Raw genomic sequence first — 21758 nt, 5'->3', positions numbered from 1 at the left:
TTCTTATTTTTTTATTCCTATTTACGTAGTTGATTTTATTTTTATTTTAAAATATACATTGATGCTCATCATTTTTATTTTATTTTTAAGTTCGAGTCATCGCCCGCTTAAAATTCATGATTATTAGAAAATAATTTTTAGTATAATTATTAATTGTTGTATGTTTACTAATCTTAACTATTTTTTGTAGTGTTGGTTCTATAAAGAAACTATTGGTATGTTTTCATTGACAAAGTATTACTGTTCAATTTTATTGTATTTTATCCCCTAAGTTATGCTTGTTGGTAAGGCGAGTTTAACCTTTATTATACTTACTAATTATTAACTAGTAACTTGTTTTAACAATTAGTGAATTAACTAATAATTAGCAAAATAATTAATAAATATTGTGAAATACTATTGTTGCTTTCTAAAACGAAATCTTTCAACCAGTGTTGGAATACCAAACTTCCTTTACCAATAATTATAGAATACGGTAAAATAAAATTAAATAGAACAGATTAATTGTTGATCGGTGTTAGATCGTTTTTTTTGTCATTTTTTTTAGATTGGAGGGACCAGGGATTTGGAGATCTCTAACTTTCGAGACATATTATTTTTCATTGCCATTACTAATAGTTATTCTTTTTTACAGGGTCTGAAGGGTATTTCAAGACCTCCTTTGGCATTGCCGGTACAAAACACCAAAGAAATGTCTAGAAACACGCTAACAATGAAGGAAGAATTAGACGCTGTTAATTGTCATTTAGAAACTCACATAACCCCTTCTGTCCCTGCACTGCCGCCTGTCGAATTCTTTGAAGATGCAGTTCGAAACTATAAAGACGAAGGGACCCCTGGACTTACCAGAGCCAGCAGTTTCAGTGCCCTTACCATTGATGACGAAACTCAAGCCAAAACAGGACTTACCGTATGTACTGTTTTTTTCAAGGTTCAGAACCTGTATCAGAGAAAAGGAAAATTAACCATACAATATCTAGTGTTATCAAATAGAATTGGAGCTGAAGAAAAAAGTGGTAAAAAAAAGAGCTGGCCTGTTGAAACACTCAAAAAAGAAGTCTCTATGTTATTAATATGGGAAATAATAAGGGGGCTTTTCATGGAGTCAGGTCCAAATAAAGGCTTTATTCCTTTCTTCTTTTTCGCCACTTATACTTCTTTACTTTCATTTGCTTGAATTTTTCCGAGGTGGAGTTAAAACTCTAAAGGTGGAGAGTCAGGTAGTTTTAGCTTTAAAATGACATTTAATATTAAACAATCTTGAAAATATGCAGTGCTTACTTAATTCATTTTATTTTTTTAAGCACGTGTATTTTACAGAATAATAATCAAATAATCTGAGCAATAAGCAATGCTAAGATAAAGCGGAACAATAGTTATGGAAGAAGAAAAAGACGGAATTTCTTTTTAACTTGTCAAGAAAAAAAAAGAAAAAGAAAAATAAAGGAAGGAAGAGAAAGAGATAAAAGATGAAGAGATAAAGAGATAAGAGATAAAAGGTAAAAGCTCCAACCGCGAATCCAGTATGCTACAAAAATAGTTATGATTTGTAATCACTTGGTGATTTACTACATAAGCATTTCTCACGTTGTTTGGGCATTTGGGTATTAGTATATGACATTATTATTATATGACATCTGCTGTGTCATGCACACTTTGGCTGGATTCTGAACTTACTTCTTTTTTTTTTACCAAGAAAAAGCAGAAAATAACGAACCTTATCAAGAAGAAAAAGATTTAACGAAGAAAGGAAAAAAGAGCATGAGCGATAAAACTTTAAGCTGAAACTTGAACTGTTACCGTATATGCCATAAAATTACTGGTTATTCGACTGATTTCCTTATATGGTCTGAGCATTCTTCATGTTGTAGGGCGTAATGAATACATGCAATATCTTAAGTGTACTGCATGATTAGGCTGCATTATAAAGCTACTTCTTGTTTTTCTCTCTCTTTTGAAAAGTTCAATTATACGTTGGTTAAGCTAAACGAATTAATAATGTCATAAAGTATCTGGTTTTAATTCAGTTTTAATTCAGTTTCAGTTATGATTGCGTCATAAAGCATAAACTCGAAAAAAGCATCGGATTCCCTGGGGAGCATTTCGACATAATGCTAATCCTTAGGGCAAGGCCGTATCCAGGGGGGGGGGGCTTACCCGGTTTGAACCCCCCCCCCCCCGAAATTTTTGACCGAGTCGAAAATTAGTAAAACCTGGGTAAAAATCAGTAAAATTAGTCGAAAACTGAGTCAAAAATTAGTAACCCCCCCCCCCCCCCGATAAAATCCTGGATCCGCCCTTGCCTTAGGGTATGGCCGAAAACTCCTTAAAAGGGACTAAAAGCATCTCAACGACTTGTCCCTTCTACTACTCTAAACATTTTATCATTTTGTTTAAAGATTATACATTTTTTTTTTTTTTTTTTTTTTTTTTTTTTTTTTTTTTTTTTTTTTTTTTTTTTTTTTAGAGCCCATAAAAAATCCATAGACCCTAGTGATTATCAGTTTAATATCCGGAATCGAATTCCTTGAGAAATTGGAAACCCTAATTTCGCTAAATCGGAATTATGGTTGCAATATAATAATAATTTATTTGAACCCTTTATACTTGCAAAAATGCACTAATAGTAGTATGGAGTAACATACATAATGAAATATATTTATTATTGCAAATTCTAAAATTACACTAACAATTGCTCACAATCGATTAATACAACCTAACGGAAAATCTACGACTGATTCAGATCGCTGTCTAAATCTACCTACTAATACATCTATCTCATCACATATTTCAGAAAGTCCCCAACTTTTGGAGATATAACTGTTACGAGACCAGATAGGAACACGGAGAAAATACTTACAAAATTGGAAAAAGACCTATCGACTTTGTTGATGTTCTGAAGTGGCAAGAAACTTCCTTAACAACGCCAGAAAAAAACACGTAGGGGAAGGGGGGTTCGCAAAAAAACGAGTTACAAAGCCGACCAAACATTTTCTTGTCAAATTGACCTTTAACTCTACAGAGAACTCCATAGGACTTTCTCAGCTTCTCTCTCAACACATTGATTGTTAGTGTTACTCGCATCGAGGTCTCGATTGGAAGCCCGAGCTATTTAAGAGATCCAGAGGCAGAAACTATCGCAGGGCCAACCTGAATTTTTGAATCGGGAAGTGATGACAACCAAAAACGAGAAATTCGGCTTTAGCAGAAGCAAATGACAGTCCGATGTCAAGCAACCCGGAATAGAAGCTATTAAAAGCAGCGTGCAGTGATTGCGAGTAATCAGATAGGAGGAGAATGTCATCCTAACACGAAAGATGGCTCACGTCAATGGATGACTTGATAAGAAAATACAGTATTCAGCGGGTTGCGCAGCGGGTGGCATTGTTAGATATTGCAGGACTCAATAAATTGTTAAATATCCAGTGCTCTGTGTGGGTTCTTTTTTACAATCCATATGAAATTCTGTGAATCCTGATTATTTTCCGGGCAATACCCAAAATTTTCCTTTCGGTATTAACCAAGAGTTTGATCTTTTTCAATTTTTTTATTTGGATTTTCGACTATCGTAGGAAAATAAGAAAAACGATCACAGCCCAGAACCGACTAGTTCTGGCACGTCCTGGAACACAGTAATAAGTGCTGGAGATATGACTGCGAATTCAAATGCCCCCTCCCTATCTACAGGGACAGTGTTCACCCAGGCAGAAGATTCTGATGAAAGTGGTAGTGATGATGACAACATCCTTGCAATGTGCATCAACAGTGGCATGCAGGCAGCTTTCAAGTAAGTTTCCTCTCTATTTCTTTTTAACCCTTTTTAGAACAGCATTTGAACAGTTATTTCTAATTACAACACTTTGATACAAGGACTAATGGAGCGAGTTTAGAGAGTTGTAATTTTGAAAAAAGACTAACTGCTAACTTCAGAAAAGGGACATCTAAAATTCCAGATTTTAGAAGAAGTAAACTACAGGGTCTAGAGAAAAAAAGACTGCTTTCTATGGAAACTTGCTGTCTTTGGAATATAATAAGCTATGCTGTCGATATTGGGTCCTAAAGGCCATTATGTTCATCACTAGAATTTTTCTTTACTATCGTTAGGTTAAAAAAAAACCTTTGGCAAGAAGGTATGTCTTCCCTCCGTGTTGTAAAAAAAAAAATTAAAAAAAAATTAAAAAAGTAAAAAAAAAAAAAAACGTGAATAAACGAACAAGGAAAATGTTATCTTTCAATTTTAATTAAAATATAACCTTTTAATTTTAATAACTTTTTACTTGTTTATATTAATTTGTTTTCACATGTTTACATCATTTATTTTTGCTTAGTTAATGTGCTTTATTTAATATACGAGATGTTATTAGTTTAGTTTTTTTTTTTGTTTTTTTTCATCATTGAGATTAAGCTTTTTAAGGACTAAATTATTATTTTAAGTAAAATTCCTGTATTCTTAACAGAATAGGCAGATAAATTGTCTTCATATTGTTTGTATTTTCATATTAAATTTGTATATTGACATACTTCATTTCTGAGTAAAGGATGAAAAAACATAAATGTGTAATAAAAAATCGTTTTTGGAACTGATTTGCTGTTGTTTAATTGTATTCCAAAGGATTGTCTTACGATTTGTCGCATTAATCGGTCCAGTTCAGTCCTTACTCCGTTTGTACGGTTGATATGATTTAGAACTTTTTTTTTTAAGTTAGTCATTTGTATCTACCAAGCAAGATAGCACTATCAGGTAAAATTTCTTTATTTTTTTTCAATATATGCTTCTGTTAATTATATATACATGAAAAAAAAGAGAAAACTTAATGACCGAAGGTCAGTTTCTAAAAGACAGCAAATCAGTCATTCTAAATCTTTTTTTCCTTTTTTTCACACACCAAAATTTGTGAGAACTAACTTCGAGCTATAGTAAAAGTAAGATGAACGTAAGTTGTATACTTGAGATATACTTAGGCAAATTCTTCCGCAGCTGAAAAACCATATGCCATCGATTTCAGGGCTTTAGAGAGACTGCTCCTCCTCTAGGTTTTTCTGCTAAATGCACAGACCTTAGCCGGTACTGCTTGCATTATAAATTACAACAGCCATGACAAAAAAAATTATCTAATCAGATCTCTATTTGAATGAAAAAAATCTTTTGAGGTTAATCATGCATCTTACTTCTAAAGGCACCAACGGAGCTTGTTTTAACGACCTTGTTAATTGCAGTCACAATTTTATTGTATATTCATGATAGTTGTCTTATCATGGCTGCCGTAAACCTAATTACTTCTGGATTTCAAACATTTTTGGGGCTGTTAGAATCATGCAGTCACGATCGGCATAGTCTTAGTTAAAGTTTGGATGTTTTATTGTGGATTCGTACCTTGTGTTCCTCGTTGTTTCTTCTCTGTTCAAATGCATGCTGTTGGACGCTGTTTTATGTTCTTTTTTTAGAGGGGAGGGGGGGGGGGAGGAGAATTGAGATTAATTATAGTATCGAGATTCAACAAAATCTTTCCATAACATTAATGGTCCACAAACCTTAAAATTCAGACATGACCAACTGCTATCAGTACATTTTGTTCTTAAAATCCAAAGCTTAAACAGATATTATACAAATGAATAAGATAAAAGTTTCACGATTTGAGTGGGTGATCCTTTTTTCCTCAACTTTTGTTTTTGTTTTTGTAGACTTGAGGTTTACTGATATAATGCAAACGTTAGTTTATTTTTAGAATAAAATGTCGTACTATTGGATTAGATTTTAGGCAATGGCAAGTATTATCAGGGGCACAATGATTTTTTTTACTTTTTATTGAAAAGCCAAAAAAGGGTATTTCTCAAAATCTCGGGGAGGGGGGAGCATTTTTTTCAATGAAATACCAAAGAAAGGTGTTTTTCAGAATCTCTAAAGTAAATTCTCGTCCCTGCCCCCTCCCCCACCCCAACCAATTGGGAATTGAACATTGATAAAGATTACATAGAAGAAAAAGGCCTTCGGAATGTTTTTAAATTCATTCACTTTATCTGCTGCCTGCTTATTATTTATATTTTTCTTATTTTATCTTATGGTATAATTATATTCTCATTATGTAACATGATCTGAGAAAACGTGATTTTTCTGATTGAATTTGTTATGTTTTTCTTTTTCTTTTAGGAAGAAACCAGTAGTCACAAAAAAGTTTATTCCTAGATCTGTTAGTATGCCTTTGAAAGGACCAATGCAATCCAAACTGCCAACTCCCAAGAAGTCAGAAGAGGAAAAACTTAGTCCCACTGCTATTCCAAAATCCCTGAGCAGTAATGCCATTGCTAAAATGGAAGAAGTCCATTCAGATTCTGATGAAGATGACGATAAAATTCTTGAACAGTGTATCCAGTCGGCAATATCTAAGGCTAAGTCTACCCGCTCTTCTTTCAGCGCCAAAGATGACAAACGATCTTCTCGCTTTAGAGCTCTGACGGAAAAGGCTACGGGTCATCTATGTAGTAACAAACATGAAACTAAAGGTAACAATTTGATTTGTGTTTTAGGAAGATGTGTGTATTTTCCTTGAAAGTGAAGCAACCATGCCGGAAGACAGATGGTTTTGTAAGAATTGACTTCGTCGACTTGTCGTACTACATAGAACCAGTGGCACCAATTACGGGGAGGGCATTTGCCCCTTCTCTATATTTTTTGTCCCCCCCCCCATGTTTAGAAAAAACCTGCTTTTGGTATCTCCATTGAAAAAGCCCATTTTTGTGTTTTCGTTGAAGAAATCCCTTCCCCCCTCCCAAAGTTTTCGTGAATTGATGCCACTATATAGAACATTGTACGGCAGTACTTTAATGGATTAGAGCAGTAGGTCTCAAACTTATTTAGACACTGTACCCCTTTTACCCACAATACATTTTAGGTACCCTTTTTTAGTTACCAGTACTAAGTAAATTATAGTTAAAATATAAAAAAATTGCCAGTTCTAGAGTTAAAGGGTTGTTTTATTTTTTTTTTTTGTTGGCCGGCCGCGTACCCGCTAAAAAATTTTTTGCGTACCCCCAAGGGGTACGCGTAATACAGTTTGAGAACCACTGGATTAGAGAATACAAGAGCACTAAGATGAATTTCGGACCAAGGGCAGTTCTTGCTTTTCTTATTGAAAATAATACTGTATCTGGATTTTTTCTGAGAATATTGAATTGCTATTTTATGTTTAAAAGGTTTAAAACAAAAGTCCCTGTGCATTTCAAGTTCTGCTTATGAATGAAACGTTTCTGATCCCTCAGTCCCGTCCTTCAGTCATAATGCAATTATTAAAATGTAAAAAAATCATATTCAGATTCTGGTGCAGACGGCAATAAAGTTTTTGAATAATGTGTTTACTCTGCAATATCTAAGGGTAAGTCTGCTCATTCATCCGTGAACGCCAAAGATGATCAACGGCCCTCTTGTTTTAGAGACTTGTCGCAAAAGTCTTCTGTTCATTTATTTAGTAAGAAACATGAAGTTAAGAGAGAAGGGGAGCAAGAAAGTACTTGAGGGACCCCAAAGGCAAGGTTCAAGGTCCGAATAAGTCTTAATAAACCTGACTGACTGAACGGTATTGTTTAAAAGTGAGGTGAGTATATTCACTAAAATAGGTTCATTGTGGAAGTCTTGCAATAGTCTTCGTCTGTCTGGCACTGTAAAAAGTGAATTATGATTTATTTCTTTATTTAAACATATTATAAAATGTAATCGTTTTTTGAAATTTATATCATAATTTAGGCAAAATAATGACACAATACATGAAATGATAAATAAAATGAAGTTCATAACATAACAAAGGCTCATAATAACACACAAACACAAAAAAAATGATACACTCACTGTTTCAAAATGGAACACCACGGGTGTTGGTTTGTTCTATTAGTGTAGGCCTCAGTGCATATGTTATGGTAGGGTGCGTGATGACGAATCTACTACTGTCCCTATAATTACTTACCCAAAGTGGGAGGCTGAGGACAGGCTTTACATGCCAGTAGAAAATTTGTCAGAGTTGTTTAATTTCCGTTGGCGAGAAGGTACGCGCAAGGCACAGGAAATTTGCAAGCTCGCAAGCGTCATGCAGTTTAGCTAGTCGCTGGGCATTAAAACGAAGATTATTGGATACTTTGTTGCCATAGGTACTAGACATCCGGCGCTAGAAATGAAGGATAAGGAGCTTTCTAGTGGCTTAAAGATTCATCGTTTGGGAGGCCAAGATAATTCATTTCTAGTTTAGGAGTATACATCACTCCATCAAGATGAACAAGTCACTGCGGTACGAAGCCACCTAAGGCCAACACAGCTAAGCACGCTTCTCCTCCATCTCAGTGTATTCAAAGCCTCCTTCTTTACACGCTCCCAGGAAGTACCCATTTCTCTTAAACCTTTCCTTACAACATCCTTCAACCCTATTTGTCTATCCGGGCCTAAAATCGTTATTTTTTTCTTAGTCTAAAGACCAAGACACCAAATACAAGAGAACGATATTTTCCTTATCGATAACTCGATAATTTCCATATCCTTTGGAAACTAGACGCCAGTTGAATAGTAGGATATCTGGCTTCAGTGTTAAACTGGACATTTATCTTTCAATATTCTCGACTCGAAATGGCAGAAATTATTTTGTTTGACTCTCACTCGCAAACATTGCTAAACTTGTATTTATCGTTGGGGAACTTAGTGTAATACAAACAAAATTGTAAAAGACACCCTAATCCTTATAAAAAGAAAAAAACAAACAATAAAGGTAAAAAAAATAATAATTAAACACTTATAAACTGCGAACTAAATAGAAAACTTAATACTTTTCAAATCAAATGTTCAACAAATGCACGAAAACGAATTATCTTGTTTTAGACCTCCATCAGAAAAGTCTCTTGGTTATATATTTATTGACAAAAACGAAATTAAAGATATAAATCTAAATGCGGTGTTTGAGAAAGATATGTTTATCGTTCCTTGAGAAGGAATTGCCGTAACGGTAAAAGATGGTTTATTGGAACTTCACTCCGAGGTTCTAGCATTCCTGTTTCTAGATTGGTGGAGGAAATTATCGTTCTCTTGTTTGTGATCTCTTATTCTTCGGACTAAGACGAAAATAACGATTTTTGGCCCAGACAGACAGATAGGGAGGGGGATGTCGTAAGGAAATATTTAAGGGAAATGGGTACTTCCTGGGAAGATGTAAAGAGGGAGGCTTTGAATAGATCGGGATGGAGAAGGAGCGTGTGTAGCTTTGTTGCCCTCAGGCGGCTTCGTACCGCAGTGAGTTGTTAGTAGTAACTAGTAGTAGTAGACAGACAAATACTACACTTTTCTCTTAAAATTTCATGTGTTCTGCCCAAAACTATTGATATATGGCCCTTTTGTATGACGCCCTTTTTTCAGAAATCCGTTAGATATTGAGAATAATTCGTCTAGTTAGATCTTTTTCCAATGAGTGTATTTGAAGACCCGTATATACCTCATAGGGGGGATGAAATACTGGCTATGATTGGGCAGGAAATATATTAGCACCTCAAGTTAAAAAATTTCTTACATTCACTCTCCTACAAATTTGAAAACATATGGTTGAGCCTTTTTGAGGCTTGAAAGCCTATTTTAAAGAATTATTACAGCTATGAAAAAAAAAAATAGCTGTTCGAATGTCTTGTCAGTTAGCTCGCTTTTTCCTTTTTTATAGTATCAAAACTCTTGATTGCCCCTAAATTTCCTTAGGAAATATCTTAATAATAAAGATTGATTATCCAACCAACAGGAAAAGACTTTCTAGTTTAGGTCTAGATTTATTCTAGATTTAGATTTGACAAGATATCTTTAGAAAAGACCCGAAGTAAGAGAAAAAGATTGGATGGAGTAAGAGAACTCCTTTTGTCGATCCCTTTCCAATGAGTGTGTTCGAAGAGCCATATATATTTCATAGGAGGTGTGAAATACCGGCCATGATAATGTAAACAAATGTATTAGTACCTCAAGCTGAAAAATTTCTATATACTTTTTACATTCTTAATATATTATATTTTTAACTTACTAATCTTTCTTATGATATAAAATGTATTTATTGTTTATTTATTATATTGTATTATGTATTTATATAATATATATATTTATGCTAGCTTATCCGTCACGTGTTGCTCCGATCTCAAAAGAAAGAAAATTCAAGGAAAATCTCCCCAGGGAATTCCTTTCTTCGGGAATGCCCACCACCGTAGAATTTCCACCTACAGAGAATTCTCCCCGCGTAAACCCCCCCCCCCCCCCGCGTATTAACAACGATCGAATTTTTAAATTTTAAAGTATTTGAAATTCCCTCACGGATAATTCCTCCCCTGCGAAAAAGTTTCCATCCTCGGACCTCCCCTCCCCCACAAAAATTCCTCCTTGGATAATTTTCCCCACATATAAAATAATGATCTTATTTTCAAATTTAAAAGTATTTGAAAAACTAGGTTAGGATTATTAGTTTACCCTTCGAACATTGTTGGATTATTAATATCCAGAAAATATAAATAATGTGAACAGAATACTTACAATTGTTTTTCATTCGACTACAAATTGGGCCAACGTATCTTAGGTCCTCTTTTGGGCTTGACAGCCTATTTTAAAGAAATTAGTATAACTGTAAAAAGTTAGCTTCTTGGATGCCAAGCCAGTCAACCCGTATATCGACTATCCGGCCATATATATGCATATATATATATATATATATATATATATATATATATATATATATATATATATATACTCTGTTTTTTCAGCACAATTAGTGCTTAGTTTGTTTTGTCGTAACCTAGACGTTCTTTATATATCTGTAATTGACATATTCCCAAATAGTGGTACAGTTCAATTAATTGTTGGCTAAATTTAAGGAAATTAACTCAGAAAAGCGTCCCTTCTCCTGCTCTATTCAGTGCTTCACATTTTGATTTTTTTTTTTTCTGTGAAATTTCCACTTCCTTTAACTACCCTCTTCTCATTCCATGCAAGAAAAGCATGCTTTTCGTTTGGATCCTGCTTAGTCTTCAAAAAAGCCAAATTTTTGCAGCGTACGCTATCATCCTTCATCAATCAAACATATTCTAAGAATCTTAATCTTTCTTCTATTAAAAAATAAGGTAGTAGGATCTTCATGTTTTTCACTCAGCTACTCTTTTGATATTCGTATTTGTTTATTTAAATAACTATCGTGGCACTCAAAAATGAACGTTAAATTATGCTACTTTAATAGTCACAAGAGAAATAGAAAAAAAGGTCACTTGTTAAATACGCTTGCAAAATATGGTACGAAAGAGTTCACAATTTTTTTTCCGTCGGGCACTTTATGAGTTGTAGTTTATCGTGATGCCTAGTAATCCTGCTGATCTGGACAAATGGTGGAAAAATATATCTGTGCTTTTCATTTGCTAATAGTGTTTTTTTTTTTTTTTTTTTCGTACTATTTCAAATCAATTAAATACGTGTAGCAATGCCAAATAGGCGTAACGCAATTTCTCAGATTCAGGATAAACTAGGACGAATAAATCTTTCTTGTCAATCAGCGCCCTGAAAAACTTAGATCGTTGCAATAGTTTTAAGTATTTGCATAAACTTTTTGTGTTGTGTACGAAAACGTCGCTTGCTTCACTTGAGTAAAGATTGAGTACTTTCCAGCTACGGCAACGCAGCCATCGAAGCCCCAACCACATTTTAACACTAGTCGCGAGACCAAACGGTCACGGTCAACTTCTGGTCGGGTTGAGGATGCAAATTCAAACCTAATCCCTCGAACCACGCATCAGCCACAGCTTCTTGCTCGGCTTGCCTGTCCTGTCCCCTCTGTTCCACGACAGAGTAGAAACAGACACTTTAGTCAGCCGGATAGAAGACAGGAAGATCAAGCAGCTGCTTTCCTTGTTGAAAACACTCCGGTATGCTTCTCTTCTTCTTTTTTTTGCTTTCTTCCTTCCTTAACATATTTCTTCTTGTTCCTATGGTTATCACTTCAACTTTTTCTTTGATCTGCGAATCATGTTTTATTAGGGTTGTCTCGGTTCTTTTTCCTAAAATCAGTTTTTAGTTCTATAAATGTTTACGTTCTTTTTTTTATGGCTTTTGTTCTAAGGCGATCTTTCTTTAATAAGTGGATCGGACTACTTAAGTCTCTGCTGAAGGATCGTCTGAGATTTTGTTCGACTAAATCGAGTACTATTCAACGTTTTTTTTTTTTTTTTTTTTTTTTTTTTTTTTTTTTTTTAATTGGGCGATAGAATAGCAAAATCAAAATATAAATAATTTAATGGCTTGCTTTTCAGTAAAAATAGTGATTTGTGTTTTAGTGATAGTGATTTGTGAAAGAAAACAAGAGATAGCTCTTTACTATAGTCTATACAAGGAATCTTATCGTAAGTACTGCAAAAAAAAACTTATAAATCCACAGAATCCCATATATCATAATTTGAACACATAAAATTTCTCAGATCGTTATCCTAAAATAAACCAAATTACTAGAATTTTCTCGTTTCAAGATCTAAGTTAACCTAAAAATAAAAGAAATATAGATGTGGTTGTTAGGGCCGATAAGCGTGAACACCATCTTTTAGGCGGGTATCGGACCAAGTGGGGGGCTATCAGGTGGAAATCGGATCTATAGAAAAAATGCACCCGAAAAACAATAAAGCAATTGATGATGTTTAAACATAAATTTTTATTTATAGATAAGGCTTGCTGTTGGTAAAATTATATTCTGATAATAAACGTTTCTTGCAGAATTCTTTAAGTTACTTGTCAGATTTTTTTTTTGCCTAATTTTATTTAGATTTTGGGCAGAGAATATAAATATAGAACTAGTTTTTCTCTATCGGCCAGTTTTTAGTTGCATCTACTCGTCTCTAAAAGCTACTTTTTTTTCTGTTCATTATGTTCAATTGTGTGTTTTATGAAATCATAGTTTTATTATGGGTCCTGTGCCACGTCTTCCGAAGATTCTTTAAGTTTCTTTATTCAAAGGTCCATTTTTTTCAAAACGAACCTTAATATTCAAAAATTTAAGCAGGGTCCATTGAAATTGTCGCTTGGTTAAATTATTTGAAATACTGAAATTCCTTAGGATATCGTTATGCAATGTGAGATTAAAGGTGGTATCCTTTATGAACATTGTTGCATTTGTATTGTGGAATAGGAAGAAAAATAGTTCAAGTAGAAAAAATTTCATAAATTATTCCAATGGGTTTTACCAGGGGCGTTACTAGCCAAAATGTTTGGGGGGGGGGGGGTGAGCCAATAGATTTTACCGACTGGCTGGTCATTTTTACTGACTTTTTTTATTTTTTTAATAATTAGAAAAAAAAAACTTGAGTTTAACTTCTTGTGCTTTGTGTTAATACCGAATCGCTATCATAGGAACTCCGACGGTTTTCCTGAATTAATTGAGCCCGATCCGCCCCGAGAGGTACATCTTTAATAGGCTATACTATCCTCTGATATAGCGAACAATTTCTCTCTTTTCTTGTGGAATAAAGCAATTCATGAGGATGGCAGGGGGGGGCAGTTGCCCCCCTGCCCTATAGCAAATTACGCCCCTGCCCGGCATTAACCTGTTAATGTAAATCACTGCGCTAGTCAAGTGGAATCGTGTAGGCTATATACACAGCCTACCCATTGGTCGATTCACAGTGAACAATTTTATTGTATAGGCTATGTCTTACCTTTTCCTCCGTTGGAATAAACTGCCAATTTCATTTTCTCAGGAGCCGATGCAGCAAATTGGTTATTCACTACCTTTTCAGTTCCTAGGATCCATTTTGGCTCAGGGTCATTTTTATGCAAACTGGCATTATGCGGCTTGCGGTAATCATTATCGAAAATTTTCCACGCCAAGCACTTCATTTTCACCCGATTTGTCATTAAAATTGACACATTTTTTATTGTTAATATGTTCTTCGCAATTGAAATCAATCGTGAAACTGAACTGAACCCCGATGATTCACAAGCCGGAAGTTCTCAACAAGTTGCTATTGAATAAATTTTCATTGAGTCATCCATTGTTTCCGGTCAATTTTGCCGCTCCAATTACTGAATGAGGTCAAGATATTAATCCCTGTCAATCAAATATAAAAATTGAGTCAGTGAAATCGTCTCATGTACCAACTTAGCCTGAAGTTCTTGTAATGTGGGAAGAGTCTCGATTACAATGGATGTCACGCCAACGCATTCATCTTCATGAAGTAGTTTACTTCATCTCATTTATTCATTTCAAAAATTGAGTACATAAAACAGCTGCGCTTCGTGCTGCGGTTTTACCGACACAATTTTTTTTTACCTCGTCACCAAAAATCGAGGGGGGGGGGGCGTCCCTCCCCTCCCCCCATACGTGACGCCCCTGGGTTTTACTACATGCATATAGAGATATTTGTTAAACCAAAAACAACATCAGTATTAACAGCCACCCTGAAAAGTAAAAACTTGTCTAAGGAAAGAAAAGGAAAAACTTGTATAGAAAAGAAAAGAAAAACTTGCATAGAAAAGAAAAGAAAAACTTGTATAGAAAAGAAAAAATATGCATAGAAAGGAAAAGAAAAACTTGAAAAGAAAAGAAGATTTTAGTGACTTTGTAATGAAATCTCATCTAGTATACTTCGGTGTTAGGTTTGGTGATAAGGATAAATCCTAGCTAGGTTTGGATGTTTCAGAGAGAGTGAACAATTATTTTACAAATAGATAAAATTAAAAAAGAAGTTGACCAATAAGCCTTATGGCTATTACGAAATTCGCCAAACAACAAAATGAACCAGCCGTTTCAAGATCTAAGTTAACCTAAATTTAAAAGAAATATAGATGTGGTTGTGGTTGTTTATCTGGTATGTCAAACTTATAGAACGTTTGCGATAATGGACCCTTGAAAAAGGAAAACTCTGAAGTTTGATGTATTGATGGATACGGAAGAATCCCAAAACCGTTTTGATGCCTCCTGCATCTGCCTAATACATATTTTAAAGTTTCTCTTAGCTTAAGAAAGAATGAAATTGAGAAAGAATCCGTGCAGAGGGGTGCGACAAGATTAGTTCCATATCTAAAGCAATTACCTTATACTCAGCGAATGTGTAGTTAACATTTTCCAAGTTTCCAAAATTCACGGGGTTAGGGCTGATTTGATGAACATATTAGGATTGTCCATCGACCTGATAATGTAGACACGAGTATACTCTTCAGATTTTCACATTACAGAGCTACTTGGCAAGATTCTTACAAGTTATATCCTCCAGAAGTGATTAGAGGAATCGGTTCAAACGGTTCCGTTTTCAGAGTTTGTAACCGCTGAATCGACCTTCAGAGGATGTTGTATCTTCTGAAAGTTTTGTGCAATTTAAGATCTCCTTAGCAGCCTAGTTATTTTTACCAGTACGAATTTTAAAATCCCAGGCTCAGTTCTGGAATTTAGCGTCTGGTTGTATTAGTTACTCTACGTGCTTATTATTTGTATTTATGCGTGACAAGCGAAAGATTTCTTCGTTGTGGTAATAATAAATAGATAATTCTCTTGCTGATCATACTATAATAAAATGAAAAGCTAGAGCTGAGCCTGAAAAATATAAGGTAACACAAACATATGCTTCGATAAAGAGTTGAGTTTTATTATAAGAGAAGTTTTGTTTATGACTGAGTAATATTGTTGAAAATTTATGGTAATATTTGAATAATTCAAACTATGTGTAGCATCTTAAGTATGATAAAAGACAGCAACGCATGCAGAAACCTGGAATTGAAAACTAAAAACCGGTAAATCCAAAATTTGGGACTTAAGTGAGTAATTAATGTCAAATTTAGTCTTCCTCTTTTTCTACCCTGCCTCACAAGTTGCTTGTGGTTTCAGAAATCGCTGATTTTCTTACGTTATTTTCAGGTAAGCTTTTCAAGGAATAGCTCTCTAAGCTCCTTGAGCATTGATTCTGATGATGGGAAAGATGAAGAGCTTCTTCAAAGCTGCATTTCCCGAGGATTAACAAAAAATGGTTCAAGGGCTTCTACTTCAGAATCGAAGTCGAAAGCTAAACCGCAGTTAAAATTAAATTCTAAATATCAACCAGCTCCAATTGGTGGCTTAGAAAGAAGACAGGGTGATGGCAAGGAAAACTCGAAAGGGAATAGCCCAATATTCAACCAAGTTGACGATAAGAAGAAGACGGCAGACTTTTCCGCTAAAGAAGAAAATGCAACTAATCAAATTGGTGCTAATTCAGAAGATTCTCTGCTGTCAAGAAATACTGAAAGCTATGGTAAAGGAGAAAGCCATTTGGAAACAAATACTCCATCTGTTATTGGGAAACATAAATTGACGTCTGATCAAGAAATGGATTTGCAACATGACGCGAATTTAGAATCATCTCAAAAAGATATTGTTTCGAGCGAAAGCCAAGAATTGAATGCTGATTTGTTACTTGCCCCGTTAAGTGTTGAATATGATTCTGGTGTTGGTAACAGCTGCAAGGAAAGTAAGATAATTGATGAAAAAGATGAAGATACAACTGAATCACTTGAGACGGCCACGCATATGGATGCCCCATTATCGAGTGAAGTGACTAATATTGTTAATCCATTCGGAAATGAAGGGTTTGTCTTCCCCGATAATATGACAGAATCAACTTTGCTCAAAGAAGCTCAAACAGTTGAAGATCAGTTACAAAAAGGTATGATAAGCTCAAGTAATTATGAACTGGCGCTGGAAGGAATCTCTTCCCTCACAGCCAGCATGATGATCGATGACTGGCCAGACAGTAAAGAAACAGATTTGAAAAGACAATCGAGCCTAAATCGTCAGAATGATTCAAGAGCTTATCGAAATAATAAAGGAAGCAACCTCTTAAAGCAAGCAATCGGCTCTAGCATTGATGTAGAGGGATCAAAACTAAGCGTTAAATGCATGTCCCAAGATAGTCTTTCAGCTAGTTGCCACTCTAACATAGACAGTATCAAACCGCCGTCACTCTTAGCTGACCAAGATGCGATGGGTGCCAGTTTACTCATCTCCACATCAGGAAGCATTAGCTCAGGGATGTTTGCAAGTAAAAATGGGAATTCAAGTATGAAGTCAAGCTTGAATGCTGACATGGTCTTCGAGCAAGAAAAACAAGAAGCTTTGCTGGAAGAGCTCGTCAAAATGGAGAAGGAAGTTGTTGAAAAATCTCAGCAAACAAGTCCCGAACTTGTGCTTCTTACGATATCAGGCTTAACTGCACAGATTCAGGGATTGTCTGTTGATACTACAGGTGATGCATCATCTGATAAAAGTACTCCCAAAGAACGCCGCAAATCAGATAAGGATCGGTATCAGACGTATACAGTTACACCAGAAGACTTGAAACCAGCTAAAGGAGAGGATACAGAAAAGAAAAGAAGCCCCAGAGAAAAAAGAGCTGAAAACAAAGAAAGATTTAGAACACGAACTATTTCGGCATCAGACCTCACTGAAATCCCAGTACTCAATGAAACTAATGGGTGAGTACGTCCTCTTTCTTTCTTATTTTTACAGCGTCTTAACAACTGTATGTATATGGGATAACTATATTCAAGGAAAATAAAACAAAGTAAAGAAAATTAAGTATAAGAATAATTGGTCTTTTTGTAAAACTAGTTTTCGATTGAGAAAATTAAGCAAAAATATCGTTTCATGTCTCAGCCACTGATGTCAGGAGAAGCTAGTTCCCACAATTTATACTAAAAAAATTTCTAATTTGGTAGCCGAACTTCTAAGATCGGCTACCAAATTTGTTCATATTTGTTCACTTTTCGCCATAAGGATTTGCGAAAATGTAGTTGCCAGATCGGAATCATGGCAACCAACCCAGTCAGGCGTCAATTGTAACCCGTATTATTCCAGTGTCATTCCGGTTAAAACGATTGAAATTGTGTCATTGTATTTGTAGTTCTGATATTTACATTATCAAAGTATTATAATAGTGGCTTAAAAGTAGCGTAATAATCTGTCAATGAATATTTTACAAGATATTCGTGGGACAACGCTCAATTTTCCTATTTGTGTCTTGAGAAGGTATAAACAAATTCAAGTTAGAGAGATAGAAATAAAACGCATTTTAATTTCAGAAAATGTCATATATGCAAAAGGTGGTCTGATCATGCCTAGATTTACCAATAGGCTCACTATGCCCGGACCTAGGGGCGCAATAAGTTATCACTGAGGGATTATTTTTTCTTAACAAAACTGGGCCAATGTTATTTGTCGTCAAAGTGCCAGGTGCACTCCGCTGTCATGCAGCCTATTCACAGGAAAGTGATTTTAAAACAACACAAGAATTCCATGGCCAATAATAAACTGTTAAATTTGTCCCAAGAATAGCAGCTAAAAGTTCGGTATCACCTCTCTCTTTTTTATTACTTTTGGCTCATCAGTTGTGTTCTGTTCATTGCTTCCGCTATCCCCGAACTTTTGCGAATTTCCCCGAAAATCTCGCAAAAACGGAGCGGCAAAATCGCTTGGGCCTAGGAGCATCAAAGCTTTAAATCCGACCCTGGGCCTGAGACTGTTCTGAAACCCTCTCAACGAAAATGGAAGTTAGACGCCCAAAGAAAACACTGTGATACCCTCCTCCCCTCTGAGGATCAGACATGCATACACTTATGAAAATGTAAAATTGCAGTGGCGTCGTTTGGGGGTGGCAAGGGGGGCAGTTGCCCCCCCCCCAATAAATTGAAAAAAGTTGTTATATAGCCCATGCCCCTTGACTCTCTGGATGTGGAACTTGTTTGCTCCCTTAATAAAAATGCTGGAGCTACGCCCCTGTAAAATTGTAAAGCCGTCTTACATACAATCTACTGGTTTAAATCTATTCACATTATAAACCTGTAAGTTATTCTTCTTCATCGCATACAGATATGGGTTTGGCATATTTAGACATAATAAAAAGGAAACTGGCGGTTAACTTGTGCTAATCAGATAGCAGCACAATAATTTGCTATGAATAAGAATACATAAATTAATCAGGAGTGGACCGAAAGCTTGTAAGAACAATGAAACAATGACAGCGAAAAATAAAAATATAAAGAATTGGGCAGATGAAAGGAAATGAAGCTTTTTTCACTACGTCATGAAAGAAAAATTTGAGGGCGAATCTGTGTACAGAGTTAACCACCAAACACATAAGAAACATTATATTTATTGACACGGAACAATCTTTCTATTTTTTTTTCTGTGTGTTATATACGCAGCAATTTAATTCGAGGCGAGAGGCAAATTCGTTAGAAATATAACCCAAAAGTAGTAAAAAAAAAAGTCTTTCCAAAGGGATATAGTGATATTAATAATACCTTTAATTTTGATTAGCCGCAAGGGCATTTGAATACAAAATAATTAACTAGAAACTAATTGACAACCTGGCACTATGTTACTTACTTTCTTTTATATTTCCTGGTTTTTTACCTTACTTTCACCTATTTAAAAAAAAAAAATCCACACTTTAAGCTAAGAATTGCATTAGATGAAGAAATAAGTCTAGAAATAGGAGTTTATTTTTAATTTCATGGATTATTTTCAACTAATGTATACATATTTAAGTAGCCATAAGAATTTACAAAAATAATAGCTTGACTGCCTATCACTATGTTACTTGTGTATTTTTTGAATTATATTACCTCTACGTTTTTTTTTCTTTTGTAACGGTTTACTTATAGAATGAAAGTTTACAATATTTTAATTATTGAGAATTGTCTGACGTGATCTTCGTTTGTAGAGAGGCAGCAGAACTGGAGAATGAGGTATTCAAAGTAACGCAAGCTGAATTAGAAACAATACAAAAGGACGCGAACTTGATAATTAAGCGTCTTGGTGGCAGTGACGTTAGCGAGGAGCTTCTTGATCATGAAACGCTTAGTCTTGTTTCAAATGACTCTGTTTCTAATATTGGATCTCGTAAAGTCAGCAAGGCGGAAACATATCGCTGTGGAGACGACACGGGGGAATCTGAACCAGAACTAGATGAAGAAGAGGTTAAAGGTCCTAGGATAGTGAAAGAGGGGGAAGAATCAAGCAATCAAGAATTAAAAGGTATGTTGGCTACTAATCGTATTTTGGTTGTTATTGTTTTATAACTGTGCAACCATTCTTTTTTTAATCTCAATTATCTATTGGGTAAAAAGGCGATAATCACTGTTTGTATGTAGTCGAAACATTCAGAGCTTTTTCTATCTGTTTCCAGTATCTAATCAAAGGACTTATCCCTATTTGAACTTTTATTTGTTCGGCAAAGGTATAAACTAAAGCTGCTACTTAGCTATCTTATTAGTATTTCTGCTTAAACTATGCAGACTGGACGGCAATAGTAATTTAAAATTAGTATCAGATGGGTAAAGACAGTTAGACATTTGGGAAATTTTTGAAGAGATTTTGTCTCTGATCATCTGCGGATAAAAGTAGCCCAAAATTTAGGTCATTTACCCCGGACAAAATATTCCTTTTTTTCAATTATTAACATTTTTTCCATAAAGAAAGAAAAACGAGCAAAAATAGGGTTTTTAAAGGCCAAATGAAAATACTGAAAAAACACAACAAAGCGAATATTTCGAAAGGACAACCGCCTCTCTTTTTCAGCGCGAAACAAAATAACGTATCCAAGAAAACCGTCGAAGAAAAAAACAGCAAAAAACAAACGCGGAAAGTCAATGTGAAAAGAACCAAAAAACTAATGAAATAACCAGAAACTATAAAAGATGAGTAAAATTCGTTAAAAACCAGAAATTATAAGAATTAAATCCAAATACCTAACAACCATAAAAGCGAGTTATTCGGCAATATCCGCGATTTGCACAAAATCCAAAAAATTATGAACTGCCATCGACGGATACTAGTGAACAACTGAGGAATAAAAGAAAAGAAAGTGTTTTTTCAGTATTTTCATTTGGCCTTTAAAAACCCCATTTTTGCTTGTTCTTATTTCTTTATGTGATGTCTGGCCAATGTGGTTTAACAAATTATCTTTAACATTTTTAATGATTGATTAGTAGAATCATAGCTAAAGCAATTTCCTATTAGTTGCCTAATACATTCTCTATTGATTTTAAGGCTCTCTCGATAATACAAAATAAAGCTATGAGAATTCACAGACTTTTTTCTCCATCGTCATACACGACTAAGTCCCTCAGGAACAGAGATTCTCTTTTTACTTCTTAATGTATTAAGCCTTAGTCAATTCAAAGATTTACAGGTGTCACTTTGGCATTATGATATTCAGTCTCCAGCGAAACCATATATTCTTGTCGCCCCTTCCCACCTATCTGCTTCTTCCTCGGCTCCTTTTAGAAGGCATAGACGCCCTTTTGTCAATTGTGAAAGAGCCATCTAGATTTTCAATGAGATTTCGAATCACTTTTATAGCAAATGAGCTTAAACCAATCACTAATTAAAAAATAGGGATTCCCCCTTTCTGTTAAAGGAAAAATAACAAAACGCAGTAGACATCATTGATGACGGGGTCATCTTATATTTTTAATGTTTTCTGTAGTATAGTATTGGGAATTTGCCAGGCCGGGGTAGCTTCTTTTGTCCCTCTCCTGCCCTAAATTCCCAGGTCTTCAGGCTGTTTGTTTTCCCTTGTGTTTTTTGTGGACAGTTGTTGATAAGTTTTTGATAATAGATAACCTTCGTTTGAGCATAGCTCCCTGTTTGAATATTTGTGTTTGCTTTTTCTTAGTGTTAAATCGGAACTTTGAATCTCGAAGAAGATTTGAGGTTATTTGCAAGTTCTACAAGAGAGAAGCAAACTTGCAATTTGACTTT

General features: G+C 35.0%; 1 protein-coding gene across 1 annotated transcript in view; it reads left to right on the top strand.

Moving 5' to 3' along the window:
- LOC148952335 (uncharacterized) overlaps positions 1 to 21758 on the top strand; it is a 97867-nt gene that overhangs the window by 72514 nt on the left and 3595 nt on the right. Inside the window, exons 16-21 of the mRNA XM_089089790.1 lie at positions 635 to 910; positions 3573 to 3787; positions 6149 to 6501; positions 11648 to 11904; positions 15876 to 17467; positions 19717 to 20030. Coding sequence (XP_088945916.1) covers positions 635 to 910; positions 3573 to 3787; positions 6149 to 6501; positions 11648 to 11904; positions 15876 to 17467; positions 19717 to 20030 — 3007 coding nt within the window. The remainder of the gene's footprint in view (positions 1 to 634; positions 911 to 3572; positions 3788 to 6148; positions 6502 to 11647; positions 11905 to 15875; positions 17468 to 19716; positions 20031 to 21758) is intronic.

This window comes from Artemia sp. Qi Xiang Cuo, chromosome 5 (assembly GCF_049724085.1).
Source record: "Artemia sp. Qi Xiang Cuo chromosome 5, ASM4972408v1, whole genome shotgun sequence".
Classification (NCBI taxonomy): Eukaryota; Metazoa; Arthropoda; class Branchiopoda; order Anostraca; family Artemiidae; genus Artemia; species Artemia sp. Qi Xiang Cuo.
The sequence above is the reverse complement of the archived record's forward strand: the minus strand, read 5'-3'. Positions and strand labels throughout refer to the sequence as shown.